Source organism: Trachurus trachurus (genome assembly GCF_905171665.1).
Source record: "Trachurus trachurus genome assembly, chromosome: 6".
NCBI classification, from domain to species: Eukaryota; Metazoa; Chordata; class Actinopteri; order Carangiformes; family Carangidae; genus Trachurus; species Trachurus trachurus.
In genome coordinates, this window is record NC_139897.1 from 25222644 (window position 1) to 25239594 (window position 16951).

Sequence of the window (16951 nt, forward strand, 5' to 3'; positions counted from 1 at the left end):
CAACGAGGGGTTTGTTAACTTCAAGAAAGCCGACATCGATCAATCAATCGATCTTTATTTCAGACTCGAATTGGTCCATATAAAACATGTTTGTAAACGCAGCTGTAATACAAAGTTGAAGCGCTCAGTGTGTTTACAGGTCGAACAATATCCAGATTTACTCTTACTGCTACGAAAACGTGGTGCCTCCGAGTTGATATTTCTTTGTTGATAAAACAAACGAGAGAGCGGTAAACATAGTTAGCCGTAAACTTGACTCTCATACGAGACTTTGTATTACAGCTGCATTTACAAACATGTTGGCTTTCTTGAAGTAAACAAACCCCTTGGTGTATGTTTGAAAAAAAAAGTGGTTTTGTGGGATGTAAACAGCCTAAGATCCGTCCGCTCCCATTATACACTGCTGTGGCGACAGACAGAACTACTGCATAACAGGAAACATTAAAAAGAAAATCTTCAGATTCGTTCTTTTAGACAGAAAATATTAGGAAACTAGAGCCCCAGGCTGCATTTGCCTGGAATTGTCCTTTAACAGTTAAAAAGTCATAAAGTTAAATAAACAAGTGATTGACACTGAACTGTATTTAAGATATACAGAGGAACTGATCAGCTGAGTTCACGATACGTTTAAGAGAAGGATGAACATGTCGTCGCCGCTTTGTGTCGTGCTCGTGAATTATAGTTTGTTTTTGTGTTTCCATGTTTAGTCGTGTCTTAGGTAAACTTCACTGGAGCACCAGAGTTTATTAAGTTAAGCTTTGAAGGGAAGAAACTGGTATATGTCCAGATTAAAACACAAAACACGTGATAGTATTTTATTTAAAGAAGCCAGAAGTGTGTCAGACTGTGTCCTGAGCCAGATTAGACAGACCTACTGTCCTAGTCCAGTGTGTTGGTTCCTCTCGGCCAACTGGGCGCTGCTCTTATACATGACCTAGTTAAAAGGTGGATCCTGTTGCATTAGTCTAATGAAGGTCCTGCTAAATCTCCCTGTCCTGCTTCTGCTTCTAACTCTGACCTGCTCCGTGCTGCTTGTGTAATGTTTGTTTATTATTACAGTGTGAATCACATCTGTGGAAATGACTCGATGGGTAAATTACAACAAACATGTTGTGTGTGTGTATGTGTGTGTATGTGTGTGTATTGACGTCTCCAGAGAGCTCCAGCCTCAGCCTTCGCCCTGCCGTTAATGTAGAGGACGTTGACTCGGACCATGAGAGAAAAGGAGGAGAAGGAGGCGCAGCAGCAGCAGCAGCAGGAGGAGGAGGAGGAGGAGGAGGAGGAGGAGCAGGTGGGGATGAAGAGCAGAGCACCATCCCACAAATCCTCACCCCACAGGATCCCAAACTTACCACCCTCACCGTCCCCGTGACCCCGTCTGGAGCTCGTCAGAGGTGAGAAATAGATGGCTAATTACAGAATATGAAACATTTATTCACTCACTTTGCAACAAGTGTGTCATCTGTATTGATGTTACTGTCCACGCCGTGGACAATGAGCTGTTTGAACGCACCTCCAAGACAAAAAAGCAACTGTGTACTGTGTTTATTTTCTGAAGTAGTCGAAAAACGATGACAAAAATAACGAAAATACCATCGGATTAATGAAATTAGTAATTTAAAGGGATACTTCACCCAAAATCGATAATTCACCAATTTTCTACTCACCGCCATGCCAAGGAAGGGTTTGGAGAACTTTCTGAGTCATCAAAACGCTTTTGGAGTTCCAATTCATATAATGGCGGGGGATAGAGTTCACTTTTGAATCGTCCAAAACACACACTATGAAACATCCAGATACCTCCATACTGCTCGTCACTACTGATCCAAGTGTCCTGAAGCCGCCACATGAAAAAGTTAAATTAATTTGATCTCTGTTTTTAGCCTTGTTGTAGCAGTAGCTCCCAGTGGCTCTGTTGATGTTTGTGCACATGCGCAAGATTTGCTGCGAGATGTTCGTTCGTCGTTGTAAACCATTGGATGTGTGATGTAAACACGGAAGAAACATCTCGCAGCAAATATCGTGCATCTCGTGCAGCCACTGGGAGCTACTGCTACAACAAGGATAAAAACAGAGATCAAATACATTTTTTCAGACTTCAGACTCTGGACAACATATTTAAATGTGTCTGTGCACTAAAATGTTTCTTATCTTTTTCTTTGTTTTCATGCTACAGCAAAGGAGATAAAGAGTAAGAAACTGCATGGATTGTCTGAGTTGTAGTTGCCTTCAGTGTGCTTTTCCTTTAGCGACCAGATATACCTGTTCATATCTTATATGCATACAGACATGGCAACATACTGTAGTTAATAACAAAGAAATGGAAAGTAGCTTTAATAGGATTTTTTTTTAAGCCAATTGATCTAAAAGGAGATAAAATTTAATATTAGAAATCTAACATTTGCTAATTAAAAAGAACAATTTCAATTTCAGAATTATATTGTATCTTTAGTTATGTATTTAATTAGTCATATAACATTTATATTTTGGAATTATTCACAGTCTTTCCTCTGTTTAGTGCTGTTTGATGTGACTTATACCGCCCTCTACTGTTCATCTTCTTGCCAGTAGAAGTTACTGTGGTTTGTAAATGAAGTGTTCTTGTAGAAACCATGTAAGCTGCTTAAAAAAAAGTATGTTTTGTGCTTGAAAAGGTCAAAAAGGCACACAACAAAACCAGCACATGTTTTTTGTGCAGAACACAGAGACAGTTTGTTGTGAAGCTAAAACTGTTTGGAAAAGTGTTTGTTTGTTTGTGGATGTGTTTCCTGTCTTGTGTTGTCCTCTGTTGTGCAGTTTTTTTGTGACGTGTGATCGTACTGTTCATTGTTGCATGAACTTTCACAGATTTGTGTGTTTTGGGCTGTTTGTATGGATGTTGATCTGAGTCAATAAACAGATGCAGCACAATCTTGCACTTGCATCTTCACTGTGTCACCTACCTGTGCTTTACTGTGGGTGATGGGTCCTATTGTTGTTGTTCTCTGTGTCTTGGATTATTATCATACACACGCACGCACACACTCACACGCACACAGACACACACACACATAAACCCTCTCTCTCCCTGTCTTCCTGCCCTGACCTTGTGCAACAGTAGTGGAAGGAATCGTAGGAATATCTGGACAAAGATGTAAATATACCCTCAATAAATCCCTCCATATTAGTCTCCATCTTTTTTCATTCTCACTTTCTGATTTGTTAATCCCTCCTTTTATTTATTAATCCCTTTCTATTCTCCCATCAATCATTGCTCATTCACTCATTATGTTGCATCTATATCATCACATCGCACAAATACAAGAAGGTTGCATGTTTTCTTTTCTTAAAATTATTATTTTTTGACAAGATGTGACATTTTTATAGGAATAACTGTGTAAATGTGTACTTTTTAGCACGTATACATACCAGTAAACGTATCTTTTCATTAAAGCCACATCACGGTGTGTTTTGGTTTAAGAAAAAAAACAGAAGAAACGGTAATATAGCTAAAAAAAAAAGCTGAACCAATGATGTTGCTGTTTCAACAGTAGGAAGCTGCAGTCTCAAAGTGAAGATGATGATGAAGAAGGAAGCGTCCCTGTCAGAGCTTGGCCCAGCCAGTCCAGCCTGCACAGCACAGATGACGTGTGAGTACAGTACACAAAAACACAAACACACACACACAATTATAGATGTTCATTAAAAAAAAAGCTAAATAATTCCTGTATGATCTGTTTTTTTTAGTCTTAAAGAGCGTCCGGCGTCTTCGGCCAGTCAGACGAGCACAGTGGTGAACGAGCGTCTGCAGGAGCTGGTCAGGATGTTTAAGGAGAGGACGGAGAAGGCCAAGGAGAAACTCATTGACCCCGACAGCTCAGACGAAGACAGCGTCATCTCCTGTGAGTTAAAGTTTCCTCTTTTTAAAAAGTCATACTGACACCGAGCCATAAGTATGAGATGTGAATTTAGTTAGGTAATACAGTAGCTTGTCTAGATGACAGCAGGTGTTACAATACGTTTCAATTCCAGGTTGAGAGAGTCGGGCCTCGTCCAGCTGGGAAACCACCCACTCAAAACCAAAACTACAAAAACCGCCCTTCAAATACACAAAAAGCCAAATGAATGACTGACTAAGCTGAAACTGCCCCCTCACTCACTCACATACTCTCTCACACACACACAGGTGAGTAGAAACAGTAGTTGGCTCATATCCAGCCTGACACCTTCCCCTCCAGTCCCACCTGACCCAGTCCCAGTCCCACCACCACAGTCCCTCAGTAATCCCTCAGCGAATGATTTAGTCCCACAAAAGCATCTTAGTATGACTGAGATTAGGTTCCCAAAGTAGGAGTCTTAAAAAAGACGGACCAGAGTCGCCTCCATATTTGTATATAAAAAAAAATTTTTTTGAGGAAATTTCAGATTATGAAATTAAGTTAAATGAAGTAAGGTGCAGTGCCGTGGTCAAGACCACCGAACCTGAGACCGAGTCAAGACCAAGTCCAAGACCAAGACCAAACCAGAAAAGATAATTTGATATAAAATCTACCATATGTAATTATTATTATTATTAATCTTTATTGCAGACAGAATAAGTGGTCCATATCAACAACAACAAACATGATAAAACAGATTTAAAAAAGAGAGAGATTGAAGCAAAGTTTGGATTGAACAGAAGAACACAGCACAGAACCTGCTGAAGCCTCCTCCTACTTTTGACACCGGTGCAACCAAGTTTTTCAGATGGTTTGTAGCGCCACATTATGTAATACTGTAATGTAATACATTTTCACCTTTTCGCCGTATTTTGTAAAACATGCCACATTTTGTAATAAAATTCTTGAATGCAATATGATATGTAATAAACTTTGCCGTATTTAGTAATAAGTTGTTACATATTACATTAGTTATTATAAAAAAAGCGAGTGTTTTTTTATGAAGAAAATGTAATAGTTTGGTGCAACGTGTGACAACTTATTACAAAATGTGGCATTATTACATCATGAGGTGAAAATGTATTACATTATTACATAATGTGGCACTACATGGTTACACAAGCATATACTTTTGCAGAACGACTTTAGATATCTTAAAGTTATTCAAAACATTACATAAACGAGTGACATTTGTTGTTAAAAAAAAAAAAAAAAAAAACATGTCGCTGCAGCGGTGGTCTTGACTGGTGTTGAGAAAAAAGTCCAGCTCGACCAAGACCAAGATCAAAAACTTCAAAAGGTCGTCTCAAGTGTAATTTCTATCTGAAAAGTGCATGTATGTGTGATGTGGAGTTTGGCATGATTGTGTTGTTTCTCGACAGCGAAGAGCTACAGGTTTGTTTCCTAAGAAACTCCTGCAAGTTAAATTTATTCTTTGCCAGCATCCTCATACATCACCTGCAGCATGCACAAATGCATTATTTATTAGTAAGATCAATACACCAAGGCGGTTGTTCCCTTTATAACCGGTGCACTCTGATCCAGTCTGAGGCGGTGAAGCTTCGTCTTAGCCTCCCAGCATCCTTAGCGTCTGCACCTCGGCTCCCAAACATTGTTGTAATTCTGGACCCAAACGTGTGTTTTCTAAAGTCTCTGTCATGTTTGACCCTCTCACCTCGTTCAGCGCCTCCTCAGGCTCCGGCTCCTCAGCCTCCTCCTCCTCCTCCTCCTCCAGCTCCTGCAGCGCCACCAGCAGACGGGGGAGAGAAGGAAGAGAAAGCAGGTCCATCAGGAGGAGGAGGAGGAGGAGGAAGAGGAGGAGGAGAAGAAGAAGGAAAAGTGGGGAGTGAAGCAGAGGAGCAGTCGAGCAGCTGCTGCAGAGTTCCTCGGTGGATTCGATCCTGTGTGCACTTCTGTTTCCCTGCCAGCATCGACCCGTTCACCAGTGAGAACCAACCGAACACACAACGCCTCCTGCCACCTCCTCCTATAGTACCGTAACACAGAGCAGTAGAACCTCCTTTACTCAAACTACTCAGAAAACTAGTGGCTCGATAAGTTTGCAAAATAAGGTAGAAGACGATGAGTCACACACGTTTGCAATTCAACTATTGGTAACACTTAAATTGAATTCATGTTCATAAAATTGACATAAAGCTGTCATAAACATCAATTAATACATATGACATCTGTCGTTAAGTGTCATTCGGTAAGTCAAGTCACTTTTGATGCAAAGTTGACATTATTTGAGATGTCCTTGTTCTGACAACTTGACATAAAGACAACATGACCTGTCATAGCAGACCTAATTGCCAAACTTTAAACTTTATGTCAAGTTGTGATAAAGTGTGTCCGAATGACACTTAACAACAACTGTCATAAGTATTCATTGATGTTTATGACAGGTGTCATGGTTATGACAGTGTTATGTCAGATTTATGAACACGTATTCAAGTAAAGTGTTACCCAACTATGTGAGTGATCATGGAGAGAGTTTGAAGTTAAAAACTTTTAACAGTATCTTAATTGAAAACTGTAAGTCACAGGTGCACCACGAAAGTTATCTAATCAGATTTAGTCCTCTGTCATTTTTCAGCCACAAAAAAGTTATGACCAAATTTCAGAAATAACTGAATAATTAATTTTGACTTTGGAAACATTTATTGAGCTCTGAGCTTGGAGACTTAAAACCTAAGCAGGTTTCCTCTGTGTCCTGGAAAATAATTGACAATTATCCAGTATTTTTAATGTTAAATTGTCTGTTTTAATGTTTATGAAAACAAATTTCCCTGTGGGAGAATGAAGAATGAATCTGAATCAGTGATGGAAAATGAAAAGTAGGGTTCAGTAATAGTAACATGTACTGGAAAAGCAGCAGCTTGATTATATTATATGTACGAATCGGCATGTGGCATAATCTAGCAACAACTACAGTTTAAAGAAAAGAGTGGGAACCCTCTCAAGAAATAATAATTGTGTTTATCTGTGGATAGAAATCATTAACAAATTAATATTCAGTTTGAGTAAATGTGAATCTACTGCTCTGCTGTCTGATCATCTGTCATTTGTCTTTTCTCTTACTTCCTCCATTAGCACAAAACATTATGTTCTATAACATTTCTTCTTCATAATAATAATAGTAATAATGATCCAGATTAGTTCCTGCTTATTTCTTTTATTTTTATTCTTTCTTTTATTCCCATCCAGCTGTAGTCGTGTTTAGTGACCATCTGTGAATACACACCGACTCCAGTCTGTCCTGACTGTAACTACGCCTCCATCAATCGTCCTGTTGTTTCTCTCTCTCTCCACAGATCTAATGTACGTCCTGTGGATGTTTCTCGTCACTCTGGCGTGGAACTGGAACGCGTGGTTCATCCCGGTGCGCTGGGCGTTCCCGTACCAGACCCCCAACAACATCTACTACTGGCTGCTGACCGACTACGTGTGTGACCTCATCTACATCCTGGACATCGCCGTCTTCCAGCCGCGGCTGCAGTTCGTCCGCGGAGGCGACATAGTGGTGAGCGAGTCGGACACGGGACGTTTTTACTGTTGCAGAGGAGTTCATAGTGTTTTGTTTTTTAATTATTAATTGATCGATTTATGATTTTTGTTTTCATCGCAGTGTGACCAGAAAGAGATGAGGAAGAATTACATGAAAACCAAACGCTTCAGAGTGAGTAACTACAAATATTCTGTTTCTCTGTTCTTCATATATTAATTAATTGATAAGAGAATCAATCATTGAAGCAGTTTAATCAGAGCAGGGTTGTACCCGTTGTTGTTTCAGTTTGATGTCGCCAGCCTCGTTCCCCTGGAGCTCTTCTACTTTAAAACCGGCATCAACCCTCTGCTCCGTCTCCACCGGCTGCTGAAGGTGACGCTCCATCACTGTGTATTCAACACTTCAAAAACCAGCTTTTGTTTATTTGGAAAAACAAACTTTCAAGTACAGTTCAATTCAATTCAAAAAACTTTATTATCCATCACAAGTGACAGAAAATGGCCTCAAAACAATAAAATTGGGCTCAAAACAATAAAACATACAACACCAAATGTACAAAATCCACATTTGATCTCGTGCATCAATCACATAAAACAGCTGTAAATCAGCCCACTTTTAAATCCAGGTTAAAAACATTTCTCTTTTCATGTGCTTATAGCTGAGCTCTTTTTAAGAACTTTAAACTTCATCTATTTTATTTTATTTTACTTTTTTATTCTTCTTTGCTCCTGCTTTTAACTCTGTGTTTTTATTCAGTTTTATGCTGTTTTAAAAAAAAAAAGTTTTGTCTTTATGTAAAGCACATTGAGTTGCCTTGGTATGAAATGCGCTATATAAATAAAGATGCCTTGCCTAATAAAAGCAGGTGCAGCTTGTCCTAAAACCGGTATCTACGTATTTCCTCTCATTTAAAATGCACTTGACCCATATTTTCTTTTCTTTTCTCTCTCAGATCAACTCCTTCTTTGAGTTCAACGAGCGTCTGGAGGCCATTTTGGCCAAAGCCTACATCTACAGGTGAGCTGCAACAGGTGAAGTGTTGACAGGAACCATTTCTCCTCCTCCTCCTGTTCAGATATTCACCCTCTCTCTCTCTCTCTCTCTCTCTCTCTCTCTCTCTCTCTCTCTCTCTCTCTCTCAGGGTGATCCGTACCACCACCTACCTGCTCTACTGTCTCCACTGTAACGCCTGTCTCTACTACTGGGGCTCTGCCTTCAATGGACTCGGATCAACCAAGTGGGTTTACAACGGAGAGGGAAACAGGTTGGTATAATAAACACACACACACACACAACGGGTTGCAATCTCCTTATTAACTATTAACCATTATTATTGTTACTGATTAACACCCAACAACACCGAGATGATCATTCGCTGCTTTATTGAAGTTTCCCACCAACAGACCTCCCTTGGTCCATTTTTATTGTATCTTTCTGCTTTTATTTCATATTTATTTTATTTATTCAGCATTGATTTGAAGCTGTTTTCTTCTTCTATCTAATCTCCCTTGTCTCTCTTTCTCTCTCTCTCTGCTCAGCTACATTCGCTGTTACTACTTTGCGGTGAAGTCCCTGATCACCATCGGTGGTCTGCCGGACCCCAGCACCCTGTTTGAGATCGTCTTCCAGCTGATCAACTACTTTGTTGGCGTCTTTGCTTTCTCTATCATGATCGGACAGGTAGATTAATAAATATAATGGAGACTGTTGTGGCTTTTACATGTATATATTAAACATAAGACAAAAGACTTTTTATTGATCCCACATGTGGAAAATTCACTTGCAACAGTAGCATAGAAGTAAGGAATAAAAATATAAAGACTTAAATATGTACAAAAACATATATAAAACAAAATATGTACTGTTATGTACAAAATATTATTTAAATGTAGAAAAACTATGTATATTCATGTTTGGTCGAAGATATTGCACAAAATAGGTGGCCATGGATACAAGTCAGTGTACAGTTTGTATGAACTGAGCAAGACAAAAATAATCAAGGATAAATTATGCAGAAGAAAAAAACTTTATAGATACAACCAAGTGAGGTAATGGAGTGTAATGGGAAAGGTTGCTTTTACAACCTTAAAAGTTGTAATGTGTTATTATTGTAATAATAAGGACAACAGTATTAATCAGTGTCACAAACCCTGACTTAATCTTTTAAATTTGTCTTAACTCTTGACTCTCAGATGCGTGACGTGGTCGGTGCAGCCACAGCTGGTCAGACCTACTACCGCACATGTATGGACAACACCATTAAATACATGTCTTCGTATCGCATCCCCAAAGACGTCCAGAACCGGGTCAAAACCTGGTACAACTACACCTGGCAGTCTCAAGGCATGCTGGGTAAGGAGGAGAACATACTGTGATCTACACTACATACAATATGATTAGGGCTTCCCCCGATCAAAGATTTTCTTGATCGATCAGTAGTCGTCATTTAGTCGACTAACTGTCGCAGCTGTGTTAATTTTGGCTATTTTTCAATTTAGTTTTAGCTTTAGTCTTCTTGTGTCAAATGCCCTTATTAGTTTTAGTCATATTTAGTCAACTTGTATTCTATTTTGTTTAGTCACATTTTAGTTGACGAAAAGTCTTGGCATTTTAGTCTAGTTTTAGTCTATTGTCTTTTTTTAGTCTTTAAAAGCAGATTGACAGTAATGTTAATCAAAATGAATCTAGTCAAACCAGAAGTTCTCTGAAGTAAGATAGGTTACCAAAGATCCCACCAAATTAGATTTTTTTTAAGTAGGTAAATATGACTCGCATCCAGTGAAGGCACTTTTTGGATTGTGATTTAAAAGGCTGTGACGAAAAAAGAAAGAGACTTTTTATTAAGTCTCGTCTTTTTTCGTCAACAAAAAAATCTGTGTTAATTTCAGCGTTTAACGGCATTGATTTCGTCTCATTTTCGTCATGAAAAACACCATCGTTGACGAATATATTTCATCTAGTCTCGTCTGCCGAAATTAACACTGCGTCGTAGATAATGACACAGTGTTTCCCATTAATTAACGAGTTCCTCCATAGTCTCACACATCACGCAGCTTATGAACTTGAATAATAGTTAACTGTCTCACAAATGCGATATCTGCCGTGTAAAAAAGAACAAGACAAACAACTGACCATGAGTATAAGTATCAGTATCAGGACTTTCTGTATCTGGCCCTTCAAATTAAAAGCCCTCTAGCCTTTCATACACAGTTAAGTCATATAGTGCCTTAATTATGACAAATGTTTGTTTTTTTTTATTCTGCGACCAATCAACCAATGAAATTTAGGTCAACTATGACTTCTTGGTCGACTAACGCTTGGTCGACTATTTGGGGGCAGCCTTAGATATAATAAACATCTGAGCTTTCATTCTGTTTTCCATCCAGATGAGCAGGAGCTGCTGACTCAGCTGCCGGATAAAATGCGTTTGGACATCGCCGTAGACGTCAACTACTCCATCGTGAGCAAAGTCCCTCTCTTCCAGGTAGGAAATAGTAAACACAACGTGGACCCAGATGATCCAGATGATCCAGATGATCCAGATGTGCTGTATTGTAGCACCAGTTTACCCAGAGATGGTTCTGTGTTCTCCCTCCTGACAGGGTTGTGACAGACAGATGATCTTTGATATGCTGAAGAGCCTCCGCTCCGTCGTCTACCTGCCGGGGGATTATGTCTGCAAAAAGGTACAGTACGTGCTGCATTTAAAGAAAAAACCTGTCTGTCTTGTGTTTGTAGACTCGTCTCACTCTCTCTCTCTCTAATCTCTCATCTCCTCGTCGCTCAGGGCGAAGTTGGCCGGGAGATGTACATCATAAAGGCCGGGGAGGTGCAGGTGGTTGGAGGCCCCGACGGGAAGACGGTGTTCGTCACTCTCAGGGCGGGATCGGTCTTTGGAGAGATCAGGTGACACGCAACAATATTACAAAATTTGACAACAACGGATCTAAAACTTCCTCCAATTTTACCAACAGAAGTCCTGATGTGTTGTTTAGGTAACAACTTCCGGCTAACCTCAGACCAGGTGAAACTACCAGAGGCTCCAACTTTGTTGTTGTTCTGCCACTGATATTATATAAGACTAATGTTTTAAGATAAGATAAGATAAGATAAGATGATCCTTTATTCGTCCCACAGTGGGGAAATACATTTACAGGGTTGCAGCGGCAGAGAACAGCAAAGAAATTAACAGCACGGATAATAAATAGCAAATAGCAATAGCAGTAAAAAGAAAGCAGTATTTGTAATAGAGTATGAATAATGAAGAATAACAATAAGAAAGATATAAAATGTTTATATGTATGTATGTATATATATATATATATATATATATATATATATCAGGGTATCCGCGGGGTCTTAAAAAGTCTAAAAAAGTCTAAAATTTGAAAATCTAAATTTTAGGCCTTAAAATGTCTTAAATTTGTTGAACTATTGTGTTCAAGTCTTAAATAATTTTAGACAGGTCTTAAATTTCTTAATTCTTATGCCCACCATGGGCGAGCATTTTTAAATAAAAAGATGTACTGTAATTTCCGGACTATGCCGCTACTTTTTTCTCATGCTTTGAACCCTGCCGCCTGTACAACGATGCGGCTAATTTATAGATTTTTACTGGCCAACGGCCTCCGCGGCGCTCTAGCAGGAAGCGCTAGTGAGACAGACATGTGAGGAAGGATTATGCGCCGAAGAAGACACTAGTTTTGCGTTTTGGTGCAGTGTTTTATTTTCTAACCAGTCATGTTGTCTGTTGGTGCTGTGTTGATGCCGTGTTGGTGCCTCCGGAGTAATTGTGATGGTTTAACTCGCTACATGACTTGTTACGAGTGAGAACGGAGGCTCTCCGTCTTCACCTGGCGTCTCACGGCTGAAAACCAACCTTGTAACATCACTACAGCACCTGGTCGCTGCCCCGTGTCCCAGCTCTCGTCTACACACCGCAACACAAACGCGCTCCGTAACCCATAATCTTTTGTTCATGACGGTTAGGACTACACAAACACACACGCGTAACATCGTATGTTATGTAACGTTATCCACCGCTCCATTTATTGATTTTTCGCCGGCTTCATTGTCAACAAATGCACATGGCTAGGAGCGTGACCAAAACAGCGGAAAAGCGAGCGGACTTGTATAGTTCCACACATCTTCCGTGTACTGTCTTTCTGTGTCTCATGTTACAACATGAAAAACCTGCGGCTTATATTCAGGTGCGGCCTATATATGTACAAAATCTATTTTCTTTTAAAATTTAGCTGGTGCGGCTTATATTCAGGTGCGCTTAATAGTCCGGAATTTACTGTAGTTCACATTTATTCAAGCATTATTTAATACTATAATATATAGGGGTGACCAAAAGCCAATTTATTTACTTCATGTGTCAAATATTGTGCTGGTCATAATACAGAACAGGTTGTGGCTCGTGTCTGTTGATCAAAGAAGTTGAAATATTTCCATGTTTGTCTATTCTGGGTCACATTAGAAGTCATCACATTTCAGGCCAATGGTGAAGTGTTGGTGTTTTTACTGTTCTCCAATGTAAAAAGGGGTCACGTGTGACCCTTAACATTATTCAAGGCTTAAAGCCATCTGCCTGCTGGTTGCCAGTGAATTAAATAAATAATGTGTTACATAAACATTTTTAATTTCACTCCCCAATTTCTTTTTGTGCCCCCAAATAGTTTACTTTAGATGCTCCTGCGACACTTCATTGTGCTTTATTGAATGTATTTTTTTCAACTACAAACAAGCCTAACACGCAACTTATATATTGCAATCAATTTCTAGTTTTGTGACTCCGCATTTCTTTTGTACGTTTTTTATTTGTCATGATAGGTCTTAAATTTCATCCATAATGGTCTTAAAAAGGTCTTAAAAAGTCTTAAATTTGAGCTGGTGAAACCTGCAGAGACCCTGTATATATATATATATATATATATATATATATATATATATATATATATATATATATATATATATATATATATATATATATATATATATATATATATATACATGTGTTTCATATGGAAACATAGTGTTTTAAGTTTAAGTGTTTCACATGCTACATGTTTAAGGATCAGTCCCGTGATAACAGGCCCTGAGTGTGTGTCCCACCAAATCAACCAGTGTCTTTAGCTGCTCCAAAAAAACAACAAACCTCAAGATCTAGATGTTAAAAAAAACATTGCTCATATCATAAACGATAAAATGAATCCTGTTTTTGTTTCTTCATAGTTTGTAGTTTGTGTTTTTATTGTTTTTTTACTCTGTCATTTTGATTTGTTTTGTTATGTATAGCATTTTGTAACTTTTGCGACCCTGGAAATGCACTGGAAATATTATGTTTTTTATCAAAGTGCAGCTGTAGAACTATTTAAACATAAAGTTTTCTTCCTTATTCACTGTTGCCCTGAAATTTAAATTCAGGAAAAGTCTTTTTAAACCATTTTAAACCATTTATCTCTCTGCCTCCCTCTATCTGGTTTGCAGTCTGCTGGCTGTAGGTGGAGGCAACAGACGCACGGCCAACGTGATCGCTCATGGTTTTGCCAACCTCTTCATCCTGGACAAGAAAGACCTGAACGAGATCCTGGTCCACTACCCCGAGTCCAAGAAGCTGCTCCGCAAGAAGGCCAGGTCGGACATGAACGACACCACTGCAACAGCTGCATGTTTGTATTTTATTTTTATTACGGTATGTCTGTGTTCTCAAAGTCTGATCGAAGCCACCGTCTCGACCGCAGGAAGATGCTCAACAAGGGGAAGAAGCCGGAGCCCAAAGAAGATGCGAAGGCCCCTGCCGCCCCGGTGAGGAAGGAGACCCCCAGACTGCTGCGAGCGGCGCTGGAGATGACGGAGAAGTCGTCCGGACTCAGAGGAGCTCTGGCCAAAGTCAAGGAGAAGACCAACAAGTCCAGCATCTCGTTACAGGTGAATCAACACAAAACCTGACACAATGAACATTCACATATGTGACCATAAATAAAAGGCAAAACACGGCAGCTTTATTTATATCTGTAGCGCAACTCGATGTGCTTTACACAAAAATAAAACATTTAACAGTAATATTATATATACTGTATAATATAATATAAGAACTGGAAACGGGAAAAACATACAAACAGCATACCACATACAGTACAATTTAAAAAAGATTAAAATAAAACCCAAAATAGTGCTTACTTTATCTCTGTGGGTCAACTCATCTCCTTTGCTCTATTTCTCGTCTTTCTATTTACTTATGTGTACAATGTGTGTATGTAATTTACATTTATTTATATATTTATTTATTTATTCTTCCACTAAAAAATCTTTAATTTCAAGGCAATGGCACTATGTTCATAATGTAATGTTCAAATTGTTCAATAAAAAGTGTGTCACAAAAAAAAAAAACCCAATATAGTAAAAATTGGAAACATTTAAACATACAATTAAAAGCAAGAAAAAAGAATAAAAAAAAGTAAAATGGGAAAAAAAGAATATATATAAAAACTAGACTAAAATGGAGCATAAAATACGAGTTTGTAGCATGAAATATTGATTTATATTGAAACAATTAAGAGGATTTACAGTGTAAATCCAGGATTAAAACTTAAAGTTCTGAAAAGCTGAAAACAGAAATGTTGGTAATTTAATTTAATAATAAGTACACACTATTAAGCATTAGTTAAGCATTAATAAATACTGAATTCATCATTTATAACACATGAATACTCAGTAGTATGTACTGTAGTTTATAAACAGTTTAAAAAGTTTTACTCAACACTGATAAGCACTAACTGTGTTTATAAACTACATACTAATGAGTATTCATGTTTTATAAATGAAGAATTCAGTATTTATTTAAGCAATATATCACGACAGGCCGTGGTATATGCTCATTATACCACGGCTAAGGGGCGTTGTTCGGCCCGACGCGAAGCGGAGGGACGACAACCCCCTTGGAGTGGTATAATGAGCATATACCACGGACTGGAGTGATATATTGCTTTTATAAAACGGTTGCGAATAATGACAATATGAAAGAGGGATACGCAATCAATTTCATGTAGTTTTATTCAACCAGAAATACATCATTATCCAATAAAATAGCCTCACTGTGAAAAAAATAGTCCCAGCTCTCCAGACGTTAGCTCCAAGTTAGCTCTGCATCTCGTCTTTTCCTCCGCATTTTTTTCAGGTTAAAGTCACTGCTCAATCCACTCTACCGTTGTTAACCCTCCCCGGAGGTGAAAGTCAACCTTAAACATGTGAATTCAACTACTTTAGTCCGTTTTTTAACATCGTAAAAACATCAGCTGTCTTTTGCTACGGACTGCAACAGTCCGTTGTCATGGATACATGACAACAACTTCCATTCATACCAGTCATACGTGCCTGACGCGGAGTGATAGCTTACGCTGTGATAAGGCTTTAGAATAGGTTAACAGCCAATCAGATCGCCGGATTTCACCTTTCCGTTTTATAATAATGCTTAACTAATGCTTAATAGTATGTACTTATTATAAAGTATTACCGAAATGTTTTTAACCTGGATTTAACACCTATAATCAATAATCTTCTCCTCTCTCCTCTTCCAGCCCTCCGTCTCCTCCTCCCTCCCTCCCCCGTCTCCCTCCTCCAGCTCCGGACCGGACACGCCTTCACCCGTCTCCCCGGGCTCCCACGCATTTCGCTCTGCGTCCCGTTGCCGACGTGATGACAACTCTGCAGCGGTGACGACAGCGACGGCGACGTCGACACATCACGCCGACGGATCACAGACTCACAGCGACGCAGACAATGAGAAGCTCGCCGCCGACCAGAGAAAGGAAGAAGATCGTGGCGAGGGCAAAGAGAACGAGGGCGGGAAGAGGAAGGAAAAGAAGTAGCGTCGTTTTTCTAGATTAACGTGAGAAAGAGCGAAGAAGTTGGAGAGGGAAGGAAAAGTGGAAGATGAAGAGAAAGAACGAGTTAAGACAAAAGAGTGAGAGAGTTATTCAAAAACTATAAAATCTCACCGTCAGACTGATCGGTTTGAGTTAATGTGGGGAAGCGTCACTGCAAAATATCAAGGTAGTGCTGTCCTCAGTTATTACCCATGATGCACTTATCCATTGTGTACATTACAACCAACATATTAACAGCAGCTCATGCAGTTGTAATACGCCTGTAAACTTAAAGGGATAGTTCAACATTTTGGCAAATTGGCCCATTGCCATAATCCCTATAGTTTTAGCAGTAGGTTGGTTACGTTTAATTGTCGGTGCAAGCTATTTTTAGAACGGCGGAGCAGAGCTGCTCAGAGCTACGCTACGGAGGCTAATGGGATTTCTTGGTTTCCCTCATCAAACTCATCAAATACACAATCCAACAACTCCAAAACGCTCTGGTGGACAAGTTGTGACCTGCACATTCACCACGCTATGAGATAATAACAGAACGATACGAAACAGAGTTGCTTTAGAGGGAAATTCATGCAAAGCCGCTGATGTGCGTTCCCGTCGGGGCAGTTTTTCAGCAAGTGGTCGCTGAATTTACCTCT

General features: G+C 39.2%; 1 protein-coding gene across 1 annotated transcript in view; it reads left to right on the plus strand.

Moving 5' to 3' along the window:
- Nucleotides 1-16298, plus strand: part of LOC310987889 (uncharacterized protein) — a gene marked incomplete at both ends in the record, with an annotated part of 32451 nt that extends 16153 nt beyond the window's left edge. Inside the window, 18 exons of the mRNA XM_083974358.1 lie at nt 1157-1394; nt 2177-2191; nt 3531-3629; nt 3727-3881; nt 5602-5862; nt 7232-7440; nt 7546-7596; nt 7711-7797; nt 8378-8442; nt 8567-8689; nt 8964-9105; nt 9618-9777; nt 10812-10909; nt 11028-11111; nt 11213-11331; nt 13918-14064; nt 14172-14358; nt 16008-16298. Coding sequence (XP_083830484.1) covers nt 1157-1394; nt 2177-2191; nt 3531-3629; nt 3727-3881; nt 5602-5862; nt 7232-7440; nt 7546-7596; nt 7711-7797; nt 8378-8442; nt 8567-8689; nt 8964-9105; nt 9618-9777; nt 10812-10909; nt 11028-11111; nt 11213-11331; nt 13918-14064; nt 14172-14358; nt 16008-16298 — 2531 coding nt within the window. The remainder of the gene's footprint in view (nt 1-1156; nt 1395-2176; nt 2192-3530; nt 3630-3726; nt 3882-5601; nt 5863-7231; nt 7441-7545; nt 7597-7710; nt 7798-8377; nt 8443-8566; nt 8690-8963; nt 9106-9617; nt 9778-10811; nt 10910-11027; nt 11112-11212; nt 11332-13917; nt 14065-14171; nt 14359-16007) is intronic.
- Nucleotides 16299-16951: the final 653 nt, after the last annotated feature.